The sequence below is a fragment of the Sus scrofa genome, chromosome 1 (assembly GCF_054392235.1).
Source record: "Sus scrofa isolate SSC_HxYL_T2T_F1_AM1 chromosome 1, Sscrofa_HxYL_maternal_Yorkshire_Landrace_v2.0, whole genome shotgun sequence".
NCBI classification, from domain to species: Eukaryota; Metazoa; Chordata; class Mammalia; order Artiodactyla; family Suidae; genus Sus; species Sus scrofa.
Window position 1 is genome coordinate 25,501,709 of NC_139383.1, and position 18,278 is coordinate 25,519,986.

The window sequence follows — 18,278 nt, forward strand, 5'->3', positions numbered from 1 at the left end:
CCTCAAGCAATCATTCAACAAATAGTAATCATTATTATTATGCACAGTAGGCTTAAGTGATGGAGTTTGTTTTTTCCAGGCCTTGGGAGGTACCGTGTCTAGGCTTAAGTGAGGCAGTCTCCGCTGGAACTGATGGCTAGGATGTCTGTGTCACAGCCTAGTTTCAAGATAAGAAAATGGGTGCCTTTTGATGACTTGCATTTTGTAGGGACACAGGGAGCTGAAGAAAATTGCCATGTTGTCCCAGTAGGAATTTCTGATCTTGCACAGATATGGTAACTCAATTTTCTAGTTAGGTATAAACAAGTTAACCTGTAATTTAACCTTGTGTGGGTGATAGGAACCCCCAGGGCCTTCTTCCCACTGGCTGGATGAGACATTTTAGGTGGTACAGAGGGTTCCTTTTGAACCATATCAGATGCTCAAAAAGGACAAGTACCAGTGTGTCTTGAGACCATAGGTCTGAGCTCTCACAGTTACCTGACACAGGAGCTTACCCAGGGCCTGCTTTTCTACCTTCAGAGCAGAATACAAGTCCGCTCTCTGAAATTGCCAGAAAGCTACAAATTAGCATGGTAACTCAAAGGAACTTGACAGAAGGACCTTACAGGTAGGATTCATTAGAAACAGGGCAGTGGTAACAATAACCTGGACTTGGTCCTAAGGTTCAGGAATAGGGTCTGAATCTTCTCTATTTAGTTCGGTGAGATGAGGGGAGAAAGTAGCCTGATTAGGGCCTTGGCCAAAGGGCAGGCATTGACCAGGGTTCCATGTAGGGCAGGAGACACCGACGCTGTAGGAGCAGGAAAATTGAGCTCTCCTTGAAAGGAAAGGTCAAAATCATGCACATGAGCCAAATTCCAAAGCACTGAAAGTATTAGGCGCACCAAATCTGGGGTCTGCTCTGAAGGTCAAGTTCAGAGAAAAGGCAGACTGTAAGCAAAGCAGAGTCGAAGGTAGTAGAGTGTTGTATAAAGGGAGAGAAATACATGTTTTTCCCTGAAATTTTTTCTAGAATATTAATTGACATTTATAATTTTCATTTAACGGCTTGCTACGAGGACCGAAAAGAGGTTGGTGGCAAATGACTGTGTGGGTGAGCCCAGCTTAGACAGCCTGTGGGAAAGCAGGGGGAAGAGCGAGGTCAGTTCTCATGTTAGTGCAGGCTGATTTTTAACTCCTTCGGTTCCACCCTTAATCAAGTATGGGGGCACTTCCCCTTTCCCCCTCACGCCAACTCAAAGTAAAGCTTTTGCCGTTTTCTCCAGGATGTGTGGATATTCGGGGTCTTTGCAAGAGTGGACGAGGGTCCATTTGGCTAAAGACATGTGGAGTACGCCTGAGTGGGCTTCACTCTGCTGGGCAGTATTCAGGGTGGGCACAGAGAATGGCTGGCTTGGGCCCTGTTCCCACCCAAGGGGCTCCTCCAGTGAACTCAGGGATTCTGAGATTTATAACCACTAGGCCTTCAGACAGGGCCCCTCCTCTTAGTCGTCCTTCCTGTTCACCCTGCTTTTCTGGAGCAACAGCCTAAAGCCTTCTAGATTGCTTCTCTAGGATCAACCTCCAGGCTCCCAAGGGGCCCTCTGATCAGCCCCTCTCATTGGAAAACCCCTTCTCTCCTGCTTCCCTTTTCTCAGAAGCATTATCTCCCTTCATGTTGCCGCCTTCTCCTATGGCATTTTCACAATAAGTCTTGATAATTTAGAAAGTAATTTGTTAATTAAAACCTGCAAATTTAACTCTCTTTGAGAGCAGGGAGAGCTTAACTCCAAATCCTCCCTGGAAATGAGGTGAAATGTTTGCATTCCAGCTTTCCAGTACAGACAAGCAGGGGAAAACAAAGCTTTCATAGTAAGCAGGCTGAAATTTCACAAGCTACTGCAAAATGTTCACATGAAAGGGGATCAAAGGCCATTAGAGGAGAACCAGACCTTCTCAAACTAGAGACAAAGCCAACTTGAGACTCAGATGTGGGGGAGGTATGTATAAATTGGGGCTGAGTTGTACATATACTTTGTGTGTGTGTGTGTGTATGTGTGTGTGTGTACAACACAGGGGACAGAAAAGAAATTGTTGAGTAGCACATACGTCTCTCCTCCACTGGACTATAAATTCCTCAATGACAATGATCAGGTTATTCAACTTGCTGTTCTCAGCATCTAGTAGAATTATGAGCCCATGGTAGGTGCCTAATATTTGCTTGAAATGAATGAAACTTACCAGACTAGTTTTAGGACAGGAATTTATATGTACATGCAAAGCCCCTGGCATGTCTTAAAAAGCCCTACACAAATCAGACAACTCAAACCTTTGGAAGGTTTGAGATATACTAGAACATTAAATGAATGTGTTACCAATGAAGATCGTAAAAAATGGAAGCCAATGTAAGGGAAGTAAATAAAGCACCAAGGTGTAAAAATAAAGTAAGTGGTAGTTTTTCCATTCCAAAGCTCATCGCATCAAACAACTTCTTTAAAATCACTCTAGTTGATCCAATTAGAGTGTATTTGGAAACATCGAATGTTAGTCTTATTTCTAAAATAAACCACTTTTCTTCAAAATGATAAAGGCAATGGGTTAGAAATTACACAAGGGAACACGTCAAGTATTTGATGGGGTCTGGCTGGTATGGAGAACCAGGCATCACTCTCCTTTAAAATTCAGCCTGGTCAACACGAGGGTTTGTATTGTGGGGGTATTGCTGTTGTTTTTTTAGATGTATTGCATGCGTTCTACTCACTTAACAAATTCTCAAGGGTATGATATAGGATTGTCATGGGTCTACACTCTGTTCCATAGCAGATCACTAGAACTTATTCCTCTTGTGGAACACTTTCATTTTCCTCTCCCTTTTTCTCATTATCTTTCACTTACTTTTGCCTTCAACATCACCTCTAGTTCCATTCTCAGTTTGCCCATCTCTGAAGACCTAATCAGACATGTCATCACTTTAATCTTGTTAGCACTCACATGTCCTGTTCTATTTGTGAAATTATTGATCATCATCCTACAATTCTCTCCTGAAGGAAGGGTCAACAGCAGAAGGGTACATGGACTTCTCACCACTCCAGGTCTATGTAGGGAAACTGTTCTATATATTCTAGGAGTATTCTCTTTCTTTCTCTCTCTTAGGCCTGCACTACATTGTATTATCATTACCAGTTGTCTCATAGTAATGTCACATTCACTAGCTTCTTACCTATACAAAGGCAAAAAATGTTTTCACCAAATTCTCAAACTTAGCACAATGCCTGACATAGAGTATGTATTTAATAACTGATGAATGAATGGGTGTTCCTGTTGTGGCTCAGTGGTTAACGAACCCGAGTAGTATCCATGAGGACATGGGTTCGATCTCTGGCCTTGCTCAGTGGGTTAAGGATAAGGCGTTGCCATAAGCTGTGGTGTAGGTCAAAGACACCGCTTGGATCTGATGTTGCTGTGGCTGTGGTGTAGGCCAGTGGCTACAGCTCTGATTCGACTCCTAGCCTGAAAATTTCCCCATGCCTCTGGTGTAACCCTAAAATGACAAAAGACAAAAGACAAAACAACAACAACAACAACAACAACAACAACAACAACAAAAAACCACTGATGAATGAAGGTGGGGCAGGATGGGGGCAGAAAGAGAAGGGAGCAAAGGAAAATAGGATGGGGCGAGGAGGAAAAAGTTTAATTAATTTGTTAGTGGGGGATTCTATCCATAAAAGAAGAGAATGTGATTTAAATTTGGGGAAATTAATTTTTCATAAGCACTCTTACAACAAATTCACTGTAACTACTTCTCAGCCTGGTCACTTGAGACTACCTGGCTAACTGGGGAGCATATCTTGGGTTAGGGGGATAGACTGGCCTGCAGAGTAAGGTAGAAAATTAAAGCAATTATTTGTTTTTGTTTTGTTTGTCTTTTTAGGGCATCCCCTAACATATGGAAGTTCCCAGACTAGGGGTTTAACCAGAGCTGCAGCTGCCAGCCTACACCACAGCTACAACAACACAGGATCCAAGTCACAACTGCAACCTACACCACAGCTCAAGGCAACGCGGGATCCTTAACCTGGCCAGGGATCAAACCCTTGTCCACACGGATACTAGTTGTGTTTGTTTGCACTGAACTCCCAACTATTTGTCTTTTTAAGGGTTCCAAATTCTACAAATACAACCATAAACAACAAACACTAAGCCAAACTCACCAATCAAAAGGAAACTTCATTTTGGTTATCAGGCAATTTCAGGGAAACTATGGTTTTTGACTCCTTAACTCACTTTTTTGATTTTTTCTTATTTTTCTTTTCTAGTGATTACCTGAATGACTGCATTTCTAGTAAATAATCCTTTGAAAATTATTCTCTTTGAGTGAATGAGCTGGTTGATTGAGTTACTTTGGTGAATAGTTTTCTGTTTTTAAATCAAAGCATTGATCCAGGAAACATGGATATTGTGAATCCTGGGATCCCTGAGACTGCATCTCAATGAGCTTATTGACTTCTTGTTGGATGGCCCTTTATGGGTTTCTCTATTATATGCTAAAGAAAGTAGCGTACCATTAATTTAATAGCTCTTACCTGAAATAAACTTACGTTGGTAAAATCAGCCTTGCTACTATTTAAGCAGCACATTTTCACAATGAGAATTTTAAAAACAAGGAGTTCCCATTGTGGCTCAGTGGTTAATGAACCTGACTAGTATACATGAGGACATGGGTTCGATACCTGGCTTCGCTCGGTGAGTTAAGGATCCAGCATTGCTATGAGCTGTGGTATAGTTGCAGATGTGGCTTGGATCCCACATTGCTGTGGCTCTGGTATAGGCAGCTGGCACTTGATTGGATCTCTAGCCTGGGAACTTCCATATGCCAAGAGTGTGGCCCTAAAAAAAGCAAAAAAAAAAGAATTTTAAAAACAAATTTTAAAGACAGTATAAATATTTTTAAATAAGTCAAGAAAGTAGTTAAACTATCCTTCTATCCTGAAACTTAATTATGTCCTGTCTTTAAAATAAAAGGTACATTATTTTCATTTAAAATTTTATTATTATTATTTTTTGGCCACATCCACAGTGGGTGGAAATTCTCGGCCCAGGGATTGAACCTGTGCCACAGCAGTGACACAAGCTACTACAGTGACAACGCCAGGTCCTTAACCTACTGTTCCACAGGGGAACTCCACAAAAGGTACATTAAAAAATATTTATGTCAGTTTAAAAGTCTAATGCAATGGAAAAATTTCTGAGAAAAAAAATTGTTATTCAGCAAGAAAAAGAAAACCTGAATAGGCCAATAAGCTAGGTAGAAACTGATAAAGCCAGCAAAGAAACACCACCCACAAATGTCAAAAGGTTTTATAAGTGAATCATTCCCATGGTAAATAGAAAAAGACCATGGAGTTAATTTTGAGACCTAAACATAATCTTGATAGGAAAGGGCAATAGTACAATGCCAGCAACAGAAAGATGTTAGATTGATTGACAGAGAAATCCAGTCTAAAGTAAACCCCCTGGTTAATTGTTTTCATTTTTTGTCATTTGTAATATATATGATAACTGACAAAATTAAGTTCAATCCAGAGTTCCCGTCGTGGCTCAGTGGTTAACGAATCCGACTAGGTACCGTGAGGTTGCAGGTTCGATTCCTGGCCTTGCTCAGTGAGTTAAGGATCCAGCATTGCTGTGCTCTGTGGTGTGTAGGTCGCAGATGTGGCTCAGATCCCGTGTTGCTGTGGCTCTGGCGTAGGCTGGCAGCTACAGCTCTGATTCGACCCCTAGCCTGGGAACCTCCATATGCCAAGGGAGCAGCTCAAGAAAAAGCAAAAAGAGAGAGAAAAAAAAAATTAAGTTCAATCCCATGCTGCTACTGATGAAGACTATACTTATTGGAGAAAATAAAAAAGCCACCCATGGCCACCCCATGGCATATGGAGTTCCCAGGGCAGGATCAGATCTGAGCTGCATTTGTGACCTACGCTGCAGGTATGGCAATGCCTGGAGTGCTCCAGAGACACTGCTGATCCCCTTGCACCACAGTGGGAACTCCTAGTGTTTAAATGTTTGATCCCACTACATTTTTAAAAAAAGGATAAGTAGATTTTAAGCACTAGATGCTTACAAGCTGTCAAATTTATTGAATGTACCCAAAGCACTAGACACATCAGTTTTTCTTTGTCCAGAGGGTTTACAGTATAGTAACAACTGAAAGACTAGAAGGAAATGGATATTAGAGCTGACGATCACATGTTGTAAATAATTATTTATATCTTTTTTTTGGTTTTTTTTTTTTGGTTTTTTTAGGGCCGCACCCATGGCATATGGAAGTTCCCAGGCTAGGGGTCCAATCAGAGCCATAGCTGCCGGCCTACGCCAGAGCCACAGCAAGGCAGGATCCAAGCCACATCTGCAACCTACACCACAGCTCACAGCAACGTGAATCTTTAACCCACTGAGCGAGGCCAGGGATCAAACCTGCAACCTCATGGATGCTAGTGGGGTTCGTTAACCTCTGAGCCATGATGGGAACTCCTATATCTTAGTAAAATATCTCTCCCCTGGTTGTTTGAATTATTTGAGCAAAGAACAGGTATAATCAGATTTTAATTGATTATGTTTGTCACTGATAATAGCTGCCAGTTGTTAAACACCAATTAAATAACCACCTTTATAGACATTCTTTCTTGTTCTTATGTTGGCCAGATAAAGCTGCCGATGCTACAGAGGACACTGAAACTAGGAGAGGTTAAACTTCCCCTGGATTACACAGCTAATGATTGCCAGAATTAGGCTTCAAACCTATTTTACCTCAAATGAGGATTATCTGTTTTCACTACAACCCGATACCTTCCTATTGCTGTAGCCATTAAGATTTATATTCATTTTCACTTTATACATTTTTAACTTTTAAGATTGTACAGAGATAACCTTGGAAAATGAAATATCGACAATAGCAAAGTGTGACATAGGATCAAAATGGAAAAATACTTCATGAAGCAGAAAACTCTAACTCTCAAGCACTGTTATGAAAAGTTATGGAAGCCATAACACTGTAAAAAATTGTCATGGCAGGGCGATAGGAGTTAACAGACACTAATAAATATTATAGATGTAGGGAAAAAAAAGACACATGGCTTTATTTTTATTAAACTACTAGTTTTAAAAATTGTGGTGTTTGACTATGATATATGGAATGATTGGCCAATGGAAACCTACTGTATAGCACAGGGAACTCTACCCAATAGTCTGAGATGGTCTCTATGGGAAAAGCATGATTGTGTATACATGACTAACTGAATCACTTGTTGCACAGCAGAAATTACCACAACATAGCAAATCAACTGTACTTCAATTAAACTTTAAAAAAATAAAATATTGCACTGTAAATCAACTACACTTCAATAAAACTTTAAGAAATGAAAAAAAAAAAACTGTAATTGTTCCCATTGTGGCTCAGTGGTAACAAACCCGACTAGTATCCATGAGGGTGCAGGTTTGATCCCTGGCCTCACTCAGTGGTTTAAGGATCTGGGGTTGCCATGAACTTCGGCATAGGTCGCAGATGTGGCTCGGATCCTGCGTTGCTGTGGCTGTGGCATAGGCTGTAGCTCCAATGTGACCCCTAGCCTGGGAACAGGTGTGGCCTTTAAAAAAAGCAAAAAACAAACAAAAGAGTAAAAAAAAAAGTTGTAGTGTTGGGAGATGATCTTGCCCAAGTGCAAACTTTTTGCTTTAGAGAACACTACTAATAACAAGCAACACACATTTAGTATTTTTTACAAGTACCTCTGCATGCTTCAGTATTTTAAAGAATAGGGCCATGTTAAAAATTCAGAATGTCATGGAGTTCCCATCGGAAACGAATCCGACTAGGAACCATGAGGTTTCGGGTTCAATCCCTAGCCTCGCTGAGTGGGTTAAGGATCCAGCGTTGCGGTGAGCTGGGGGGTAGGTCACAGACGCAGCTCAGATCTGGCATTGCTGTGGCTTTGGTGTAGGCCAGTGGCTACAGCTCCGATTCCACCCCTAGCCTGGGAACCTCCATATGCCGCGGGTGCAGCCCTAAAAAGACAGAAAAAAAATGCAGAACATTAAAAGCACACTAAATAGAGAATGTTTACAAAGGAAATGGGGGAAATCTGCCTTGTATAGAGTAAGTAATAAATATTTGTTGGTTTTATTTTTATTTGGAGAAAAGTGCTTTTTTGTTTTTGGTTGTTCTTGAGAATTTATATAAAGAGTTGATTAACTTTTGCTGTATCAACAATTTTGTATGGATTTCTATACCTTTGCTCCTGATGAACTTCATGCTCCTATGAGATCTTATGTTTATCTGGCATTTTCTGTCTCATTATTAAACCTCAACTGCAACATCTAAAAAAATAATCATTTTATAATTCCCTCCTAGTTAGGTAATGAAAATCGATCCCATTGATAAGACAGTGTAAGATTGCCTCCTGTAGTTTCTGGAGTGTGTTTTTTTAAGTTAACCTGATTATACATCATTTACACTGATAATTCCAAAAGGGAAAAAGAAATAAAAAAGATTAATATTAAGTTTAAAAAAAGAACAACTCATTTATAGGTACAATCTATAGTTGAGTGAAAAAGACCTGCTACAAAAGATATTAGAAAGAAGTAGGCACACAATACATGGATAGAATATATACAAAATGCAGTCAAAATATATAACAACATATAAGGCATTCATTGATCCTTACAATTATATATTTGTAATGTATATGCATAACATAATTTATAAAATATGTGTGTACATACATACACACATTATAAAATGCATCCCTTTATTTGATGTTGTATGCCTATCTTTTTTGTGTGGATTTTAAATAAATGATATCAAGAAAAATATTCATCCAAATGTTGATAGATGTTGCTTGCAGATGTCAGAATTCCAGGTAATTTTTTTCTTTGTTCTTTTCTGAGTTATTTTGTTTTTCCAATGAGTATGTATATTTTTACAAAAATAATAGATTTTCAAAATTAAAAAGAAAACAGAAATTTTGATTACAGGTAAGAAACTATATTCCACTCTAAGCACTGCATCAAAAACCAAGAAGTACACGTTGAATATCTTGTGTGCCCAACCCATAGATACTGTGTTGTTTTTTACAACTTCAAGTTTTTCTTCACAAGTTCCACATCTAACTCAACAGCCACTTTTCTTAGAATTTGCTGTCGTCACATCTTTCCAAAGTATTGTTCTTGGTTTCCATAGAAACAAAAACTGTCTGTTTTCCTAATACATTTGTTTATGTGATATTTAATCCAACTGTAACAATTACAGTATGAAGTGCAACAGATTGGTAGGCACTAACTAGCTTACTTCGTAGGAGCACAGCGTGTGGGTGGTTGAGTTGGGTTTTCCCCAGGAAGCCCACTGAACCGAAGATTGTGTACAGGAAGTTCACTGGTAACTCTTTGTCAGGAATAACACCCATACAAAGCGAAGAAAGCCCGTGACTGGGCAGAGGGAGAACTGCCATGCGCTAACACCAGAGGCCCCATCTAATCTCTGGAAGGACTCTGGAACTGAGATGGTTCTTCCGAGTCGTTCCTAAACAATGCAGGGATTTTTCGTCTCCTTTATCCACTGACCAGTCATTGGATGTGGGCTGCCTCTGGGGCAGGGGTGTAACTTCGGGTAAGGCAAGTTCCTTCTCCCAAAGGCAATTCCTGGCGAGGATTCAGGCACGATCCCCTGACATTTCAGTATTCCCAACAGCTGGAAGAATGGGGGCCTCAGTCCTGGACGAAGTGGGCAGTGATCTGGGGGGCCCACAGCAACCTCCAGAGTCCTTACTCACACCTCTCAGATCCGCCTGCTTCACGTAATATATTTACCTGATATGGGAACAACTGCCCTAGAACTCTGGTGGCTCTCATTTCCTGGAAAATTTTACAAAAGATTGTTAGTGAACTATATCTGCCACAATTGCAGCTCATTTCACGGCCACATCCAAGATTCATTGTTCCCTCTCTACTTTAGTAGGGAAAGAAGCAGAGAAGAGTAATGAGAAGTAGAACATCCCCTCACGCTCAGCTAACACTTTTGCTGTTCCAGGTGCTTACCTTATGGGGTAACATAGTCCCTCATCACTGAGTGATCCGAGTCCCTTGTTGCCAAGCCTTTTTCAAACCATGGCAATTACACTTGTCCATTTACCACCCAAACTAAGCAGGGGAGACCAACACCCCAGTGGATCTTCTAGGTGTAAAACATATTCTTTCCTGCCTTGATTTGTAAAATAAGTACTATGGAGTGTCTGTCGTGGTGCAGCAGAAACGAATCTGACTAGGAACCATGAGGTTTAGGGCTTGATCCCTGGCCTCGCTCAGTGGGTTAAGGATCCAGCGTTGCCGTGAGCTGTGGTGTAGGTCATAGATGCATCTTGGATCTGGTGTTGTTGTGGCTGTGGTGTATGTAGGTCGGCAGCTATAGCTCCGATTAGACCCCTAGCCTGGGAACCTCCACATGCTGCGAGTGCAGCCCTAAAAAGACAAAAAAAAATAAATAAATAAAAAATAAAAATAAAGTAAAATAAAATAAGTACTATGACCTCCCAATGAATAGGTTCAATTACCCTCTAGTATGTTGAGTTTTTGTTCCCTACTAATCTATTGGCACAAGGAACCCCAAGTGACGGAATATAATTTGCAGCATAAAGTTTAATGGGACTAATAATAAGCCTCCTAGTGGAAGCAATCTGCTGTGAGAACCAGGACCCTCAAAGATTCAAAACCTAGAGTTGAGGGAACAGGAGGTGAAAACTCCCCCAAGTGGGTCACTGAGGGCAAAGATAAGTGGGGCCAGTTTTACTTTCATCCCTTGATTCTCTGTCTCATAGAGTCTACCTGCTGGGACAGAGTAACATACAGGGTTGTTAATTTAGGGTGTATGCTGTGTCCTGGAGTATGGGGTCCCATCTTCACAGAATATCATTTCCATGCTGACACATTGGCTGCATCTTCAAAGGGCCATTGTCTACTCTTTGAGGTCAGTAGCTTCCTGATAATGTGGTATGTGAGCAGTCCACTGGGTCCCATGGTCATGTGTCTACTAATGCACTTCTATTGCTATAAAGGGGTCTCTTGATCTGAAATGAAGTTATACAGCTTATAGGCTGGTGATAAAAACACTCAACACTTAGACAGTGGTGCTAGTTGAAGCACTGTGGACAGCAAAGCAAACTTATGCACAGGAAATGTTTGATTCCTATAAAGATAAATAAATATGTCACCAAATGCATGACTAGTCTCCTCAAGGGGTGATGTTGCATCAAGAATTGAACTTGGGGAGTTCCCACGGAGGCTCAGTGAGTTACGAACCCGACTGGTATCCATGAGGATGTGGATTCAATCCCTGGCCCTACTCACTGAGTTAAGGTTCTGGTGTTGCTGTGAGCTGTGGTGTAGGTCGCAGGCGTGGCTTGGATCCTGCATTGCTGTGGCTGGCAGTTGCAGCTCTGATATGACCCCATAGCCTGGGAACTTCCATATGCCAAAGGTGCAACCCTAAAAAGCAAAAAAAGCAAAAAAAAAAAAAAAAAAAAGAATTGAACTTGGTGTTGAGCTGATAACAAGCTGAGCTGAGCTGAAATCAGCTGTTGCTAGTGGTTGGACATTTGGCCTTAGCAAGTGGAACCCAGGATGTGGGGGTCATATAGAGTTTCCGTTGCTCCCACAATAGTTTTTCATTTCCTGGGCCAATGTGCTAACAATATCGGGGTGGCTGATTGTCTGATATCAATTGGCCAAGTTATTTCTTCTACTTGGAAGTCTTATGCCTCCTCCATATCGGATGCTTTCTGAGGGATGTGAATACACGATATCAAGATATTCACACTTCATGCCCCTTCCCGTAGGTTCAACCATATGATTTCCTCCCAGACTTCCTCTTTCCTAATCTTCCAAACTGTCTCCTTCCAAGCCTCTGCTCTCCTAGCCCAATCATTTGTCATTGCCCGTGGGTTTAATGTATATTCTCTAATAGAAAGTGAATGACCCGGTGCGCCAACTAAAACTCTCTCCAGTGGATTTCCCCTCACTAATGTCTTTCACCCCTGAGATGGATTTAAACCAAATTATAACAGTTATGTTTTTTTTTTGTTTTGTTGTTGTTGTTGTTGTTGTTGTTTTTTTGTCTTTTTGCTATTTCTTTGGGCCGCTCCCTCGGCATATGGAGGTTCCCAGGCTAGGGGTCGAATCGGAGCTGTAGCCACCGGCCTACGCCAGAGCCACAGCAACGCAGGATCCGAGCTGCGTCTGCAACCTACACCACAGCTCACGGCAACGCCGGATCGTTAACCCACCGAGCAAGCGCAGGGACCGAACCAGCAACCTCATGGTTCCTAGTCGGATTCGTTAACCACTGCGCCACGACGGGAACTCCCAAATTATAACAGTTATGTTCTGCAAAAGAGGATAGAAAGGCAAACCACAGACTGCAAAAAATACTTGCAAGTCATGTATCTGACAAAGAGCTTGTACCAAAAATATATAAAGAATTTTTGAAACACAATAAGAAAATAAGTAATCCAATATAAGATGGGAAAAGCTTTGAACAGACAGTTTACCAAAGAAGATATTCAGATGGCAAATATGCACATGCACATGAAAAGATGCTCAATATCATTTGTCATGGGGGGGGGAGCAAGTTAAAAATCAATGAGATACCATTATATACACATTAGAATGGTTTCTGAGGATGTAGAGAAATCAAAATTCTATACATTGGTGATAGGAATGCAAAATGGTACAACTATTTTGGAAAACATTTTGGCAGTTTCTTTTAAAGTTAAACATATGATTACCATGTGACCCAACAATCCCTAAGGAAAAAAAATGAAGGCTTAAGTTTATGTAAAAACCCATACACACATTTACAGTGTCTTTATTAATAGTCCCGTAACATTTAGAAGCAACCCCAAAATTCCTTCAGCTAGTGAATGGATGAACAAAATATAATCATCTATATAACAGAATAGCACTTAACAATTTAAGAATGAACCACTATACAAGGAAGATAATGGAAGAATCTCAAATGCCTTAAGCTATATGAAAAAAAAATCACATTCCAAAGGCTGCCTACCATGTAATTCCATTTACATGACAAACTGGAATAGGCAAAGGTATAGAAACAGAAAACAAATTGGTGGTTGCCAGGGACTAAGGGTAGAGGGCAGAATTAGTACAAAGGGGAAGCACAAAGGAATTTTAGGGGAGAATCACAGAATGGTTCTGCATCATGATTTTGCATTTTTCAAAACTCACAGAACCTAAATACCAGAAAATAAGAATTTTATTGCATTTAATTTATTTTTAAAAGTTGATGAGAAGTTTCCAGTTGAACAGTTGATATTTGCGAGCAAGAATCGACTATTTGATCTTACCTGAAGATCAGCATCTTTAAATTTGTAGCTATATAATACAGACCATCTGTTTTGAAATGGCTTTCTCATGATGTCACTTTAAGAAATTGATGTATCTAGAAATGTTTAGAAAAGAAGTTAGACTTGAACTAAAGGGCCTGTATGTTAAATCATTTTTTCCTTTATACCTGAAAATATAAATTTAAGTGACAGATGTAGAGAAGAATCCCTTTCATTTGTGTAACTGTTAAACCCTCCAGCACAAAACCAACCCAGTATTCAGTTGTGGGTAGGAGGGATGGTCTCCCCTTCATGCAAGTCTTTTGGGTTTCTTGAGCTCCTGTCTCCATGGGGAATCTGTATGTGTTTGGAGGCAATTTTATACAGAGTCAGGGCTCCTAACAAACACTAACATTCAGGATTCTTTTTCTACCTCCATGTAAACATTGTATGTCAATAGTATCCCAATTTAAAAATGTAAACAGGAGTTCCTGCTGTGGCACAATGGGTTAAGAACCCAACTATAAACCTGTGTAGGCTCTGCATAGATCACAGGTTGCTGCGGAGGTGCAGGTTCCATCCCCAGTCTGGTGCAGTGGGTTAAAGGTTGCACTGCAGCTGTGGCTTGGTTTCAATCCCATAGGAATGTCCCTATGCCGAAGCAGCCTTAAAAAAAAAAAGTAAACAAGTATATATGTTAATGTAGTGAAATGCGCTATAAGGAAAAATAATTCAGATAAGGAGTTAGAGTGTGGTGGGGGGGCTACTTTAGATCAGGTGTTGAGGGAAGTTCTCTCTGAACTTCTGCTCTACAAACAGGGACCTGAGGTGTGCCAGAACAAGCTACGCAAAGGTTTGTGGGAAGAGCATTTCACGTGGCAGGAGCAAAGGCCTTGGGGCAGGAAAGAGCCTCAGGGCCTAGGAAAGGTGGTGGAGAAAAAGATGCTGAAAACAACTGAGTCATTTCCTACATCATGCAGGCCTCCCTTTTACACTTGTGGAAGACAGGCCAGCTGTGGGTCTCTGATCATCTCTAGCAGCTGTCTTGTAGAGATATGTGAGTTATTGTTGTGGCAAATTTAAAGTTTTAGAGATAGATAGAGAAATGAGATTAATGGCATGATATGTAAGTATATAAAATGATACTATTCAAATACAGCTCCACAATCCCTATTTTTAATAATAATAATAAAAACAAGGTAATAAATACTTATTACTGTATATATTAATATTATATAATGTGTATATATACTCCATTAAAGCCTGGAGTAAAAGGAACAAATATTGACACTAAGTGGCACATATAAAGACTATATATATATATGTATAAAGACTTAGCCTCATGTGAGTTGAGTTGAGATTTTGCCTCCAAAAGAGGCAGGGAAGGTTTTGCTGCCAAAGTGCTACAAAAAACCTTTGGGTTTTCACTGTTCTCTGAATTTTGGAATTCCAGATAAAGGATTGTAGATCTGGGAGTTCCTGTTGTGGCAGGTTAAGGACCTGACATTGTCTCTGTGAGGATGCAGGGTGGCTCCCTGGCCTTAGTGGGTTAACCATCTCACTTTGCTGCAACCTGTGGGGTAGGCCTCAGCTGCAGCTAGCGTTAGACCCCTAGCCTGGGAACTTCCATATGCTGCAGGTGTGACCGTTAAAAAAAAAAAAAAAAAAAAAAAAAGACTGTAAATCTGTCATAATTTTCTTTCTTGGGCCCTTTGTAAGACCAGTACCTCTCTCTGGGGAGTAATGTGTAGAAGACAAAATGAAAACCAAAACTGAAAAATCTAATTCTGTACTAGCTGCTGTTTTTGAAATATTTCCTATTTGCTAAGGATAAACTCTTTTTTTTTTTTTTTTTTTTTTTGCTTTTTAGGGGCTGCATTTTGCAGCATATGGAAGTTCCTGGCTAGTATGGGAACTATAGCTGCCGGCCATAGCAATGCCAGATCCCAGCCACATCTGCGACCTATACCACAACTTAGAGTAACACGGATCCTTAACCCAGTGAGCGAGGCCAGGGATCAAATCCGCATCCTCATGGATACTAGTGGAGCTCATTACCGCTGAGCCAAAACGGGAACTTCCAAGGATAAACTCTTGTTAAGATATTCTATTTAAGATATCTCGAGAATTACCTCTCTTATGGGTGCAGCAGAGAACAGTGCAGTCACATGATCTTCAGAAAGGAGGAAATTAGGGGTGGCAGGAGAAATTCTTGGTGGCCAGAACCACCTTGTCCAGAGAGAAAAATTTCCCCAACTTCCTCCTCTATTCAGCAAGTTTGGCTTGGAGCAAGAGTGGAAGTTAGGTCTCTGTAGTGGTGTCTACACGATGAGAGTTCTCAGATGGAATAGATGCTCATAGCCCTTCAAAACATATAGAAATATTGAACTGATCCTCAATTATTAATTGATCTCAAAGGGTACAACAGAACAATAACAATAACCGTAACAGTTTTCCCCTTTCAGTCAATGTTTATTAACAGTTAGTGCCAAAAGCTTTGAAAACAATCCAAACTGCAGCTTTGTATCTGAGTTCTCCTGGTCTGAATGCGCTGCGCGCTGTTCCCCCCCTTCCCGCCCCCAGCCGCAGACCGCAGACCAGCTCGCAGGGGTCCCAGCTCCTCCAGCCCGCCGCGCCGACGGCCGCTCCGCCGCGGGGCTCCAGCCACCAGGGGGCGCTGCGGCCCCCTCTCCCGGGAGCGGCCGAGCCAGCCCGGTGGGTGTTGCTCTCTCCCTCTCGCGCTCTCTCCTCCCGGCCTCACATCCGGGTCTGGAGCGGGGCCGCCGCTGTCAGTGTCGGTGCGGTCGCGTCGGGGGCCGGGCCGGGGCGCAGTAAATGGCGGCGGAGGGAGGCGGAGCGGCTGCCGCGCTCAGCCTAGAGCCCCCGAAACTTTAGACTAGAAGCCCCACAACTTTTCTGGGAAGTGCTGCCGCTCCGGGGGCGTGGACGGAAGGGGAAGGCGAGGCGGGAAGTCTGGGGGGTGGGGGGAAGCGGCGGGGAGCCGGGGAGACTCGAACCCGCGGCGGGGGCGGAGTCCGCTCGCGCCTCGCGCCGCCGCGGCCCCCGCCTCCTTCCCCGCGTTCTCCTCGCGGCCGCTGAGGCGGAGCGGGAGCCGCGCGACGCGCCGAGCCCGGGACTGCGCGGGGCCTCGTAGGCGGCGGCGCGCCGAGCTCAGCCGGGCCCCCCTTCCCGCGACCTCCCAGCCCTGCAGCTCCGACGCCCCCCGCGCGCGCGAGGCCGGGGCTTTCCGCTGCTTCGGGAGGCGAGGAGGAGGAGGCCGGGCGACGCGCAGCCGTCATCCCGGGGTCGCGGGGCCGGGCCCCGGGTGTTGCATGCGGGGCGGGGCGGCCGTGAGCGGAGGCGAAGATGGAAGGTTTAACGCTCAGCGATGCGGAGCAGAAATACTACTCGGATCTCTTCTCCTACTGCGACATCGAGAGCACCAAGAAGGTGGCGGCCAACGGGCGGGTGCTGGAGCTGTTCCGGGCCGCGCAGCTACCCAACGACGTGGTCCTCCAGGTAACGCCACCGCCCTCCCTTCCTGCCGCGTCCGGGGGTCGGCGGACGGCCGAGGGGTCGCCTCTCGGCGGCTCGGGCCTCCAGCCTCTTGCTTCCGCGGGGTGGGAGTGGGCACTTTTTCCAGAAGGGCGAATGGTGGGCAGGTTCCCCCCGGCTCCTCCGCTGCGGGCCGGGGCCGCAGGTGCCCGGGCGGCCGGGATTCGCGAGGGGGAGGGGGTCGCTCCTCGAGGACAAAAGTCAAGCAAATATACAGTGGGGGGGGAGGGTCTGTGTATTATCTCTGAAGCGCCTAAGTCGTGTATCTCTCGGTTGTCCCTTAGAATCTGTTTTTCAGCACTGGAAAAGCAACTTCAGATGCAGGATCTTGGATTGTTACCATGTCTTTGAATCCTAGGTCTTGGTAGTGTATATGTAGCTCTTAGGATCCTACATTGCGGTGAAGTTATCAGTGTAGGCAAAATGTTTTTTAATTCTTGAATTAGCCGAGCAGACACGATAAAGTCGTTTTTATAGACTCAGGAATCGAAAAAGCTTTTTTTTTTTTTTAAGGCAGTTAAATTCTTAGGAAGATTAAAAAATTTGAACTTTCAGCTAGTAGTTTGCTTCAGATATGAAAAGAACTTTAACTATAGGATGCGTGGCTGATGTAAACTGGATGGTTTTCCCATTGGCATTCCATAGCATTTGGTGGAACTTGTGGATTGGGTTGGAAGATAAGCATTGAGCAACTGGAAGTCAAAGGTGCATATTTGCCTCAATCTGTAGCATCAGAGGAACAAGCAGAGTAAGTCTTAAGCTTTCTTCATCACGTCTGCTTTTAAAGGAGAAGGCTTCCTAGAAGTTCCTATCTAACATATGTGGTGAGCATTGATGCTGTTCTGTTTAATGATTCATGGCTGCTAGTAAGAGTGTGTCTGAACATGGCATGAAGAACAGGTTTTAAACTTTCGTCTTTATAATGAACCAAGCCAGTTATACAAATATCCAAAATGTACAGCCATGTGCATGGGTACGATGCCATGTACCATAGAAAGCACTGAATCAGTTTTCAGGCCTGGTCTTTGACCTCACCCTGTCAACCAGTGTGACTTTGGGCCAGGCACTTTCACTCTTCAAGCAGCAGTGTGCTTAGAATGAGGGTCAAGTTCCTTCTAACAAAAGTTCTGGGAAATATAAAAATGTCCACGTAGGCCTCTGTTTTACAGGTTACCTGTGCATTAGCTGTGACTAAGTTTAATGAATTCTGTCGTTTTGCATAATCTTGTATGTTTTACATTGCTTTTTTAATATTTGGGGAGGAAAAGTTGGGTGTCTTGTACCATCTGCTAGAAGTCAGTGGCAAATTCATTCTGCCAAAAAGAGACAAACTGACTATTTTAGGTTTTG

At 42.8% G+C, this 18,278-nt stretch overlaps 1 protein-coding gene across 20 annotated transcripts in view; it reads left to right on the forward strand.

The window, feature by feature from the left end:
* The first annotated feature begins 16,139 nt into the window (after positions 1 to 16,139).
* REPS1 (RALBP1 associated Eps domain containing 1) overlaps positions 16,140 to 18,278 on the forward strand; it is an 83,997-nt gene continuing 81,858 nt past the window's right edge. For 12 of the 20 annotated variants that reach the window (XM_005659169.4, XM_005659170.4, XM_021087338.2 and 9 more), the window contains exon 1: positions 16,140 to 16,892. In XM_005659169.4, coding sequence (XP_005659226.3) covers positions 16,740 to 16,892 — 153 coding nt within the window. In that variant the 5' untranslated portion in view covers positions 16,140 to 16,739. Of the gene's footprint in view, positions 16,893 to 17,573; positions 17,677 to 18,278 lie in introns of all 20 variants that reach the window. The other 8 variants (XM_085025091.1, XM_085025119.1, XM_085025114.1 and 5 more) reach the window with 5 other exon arrangements.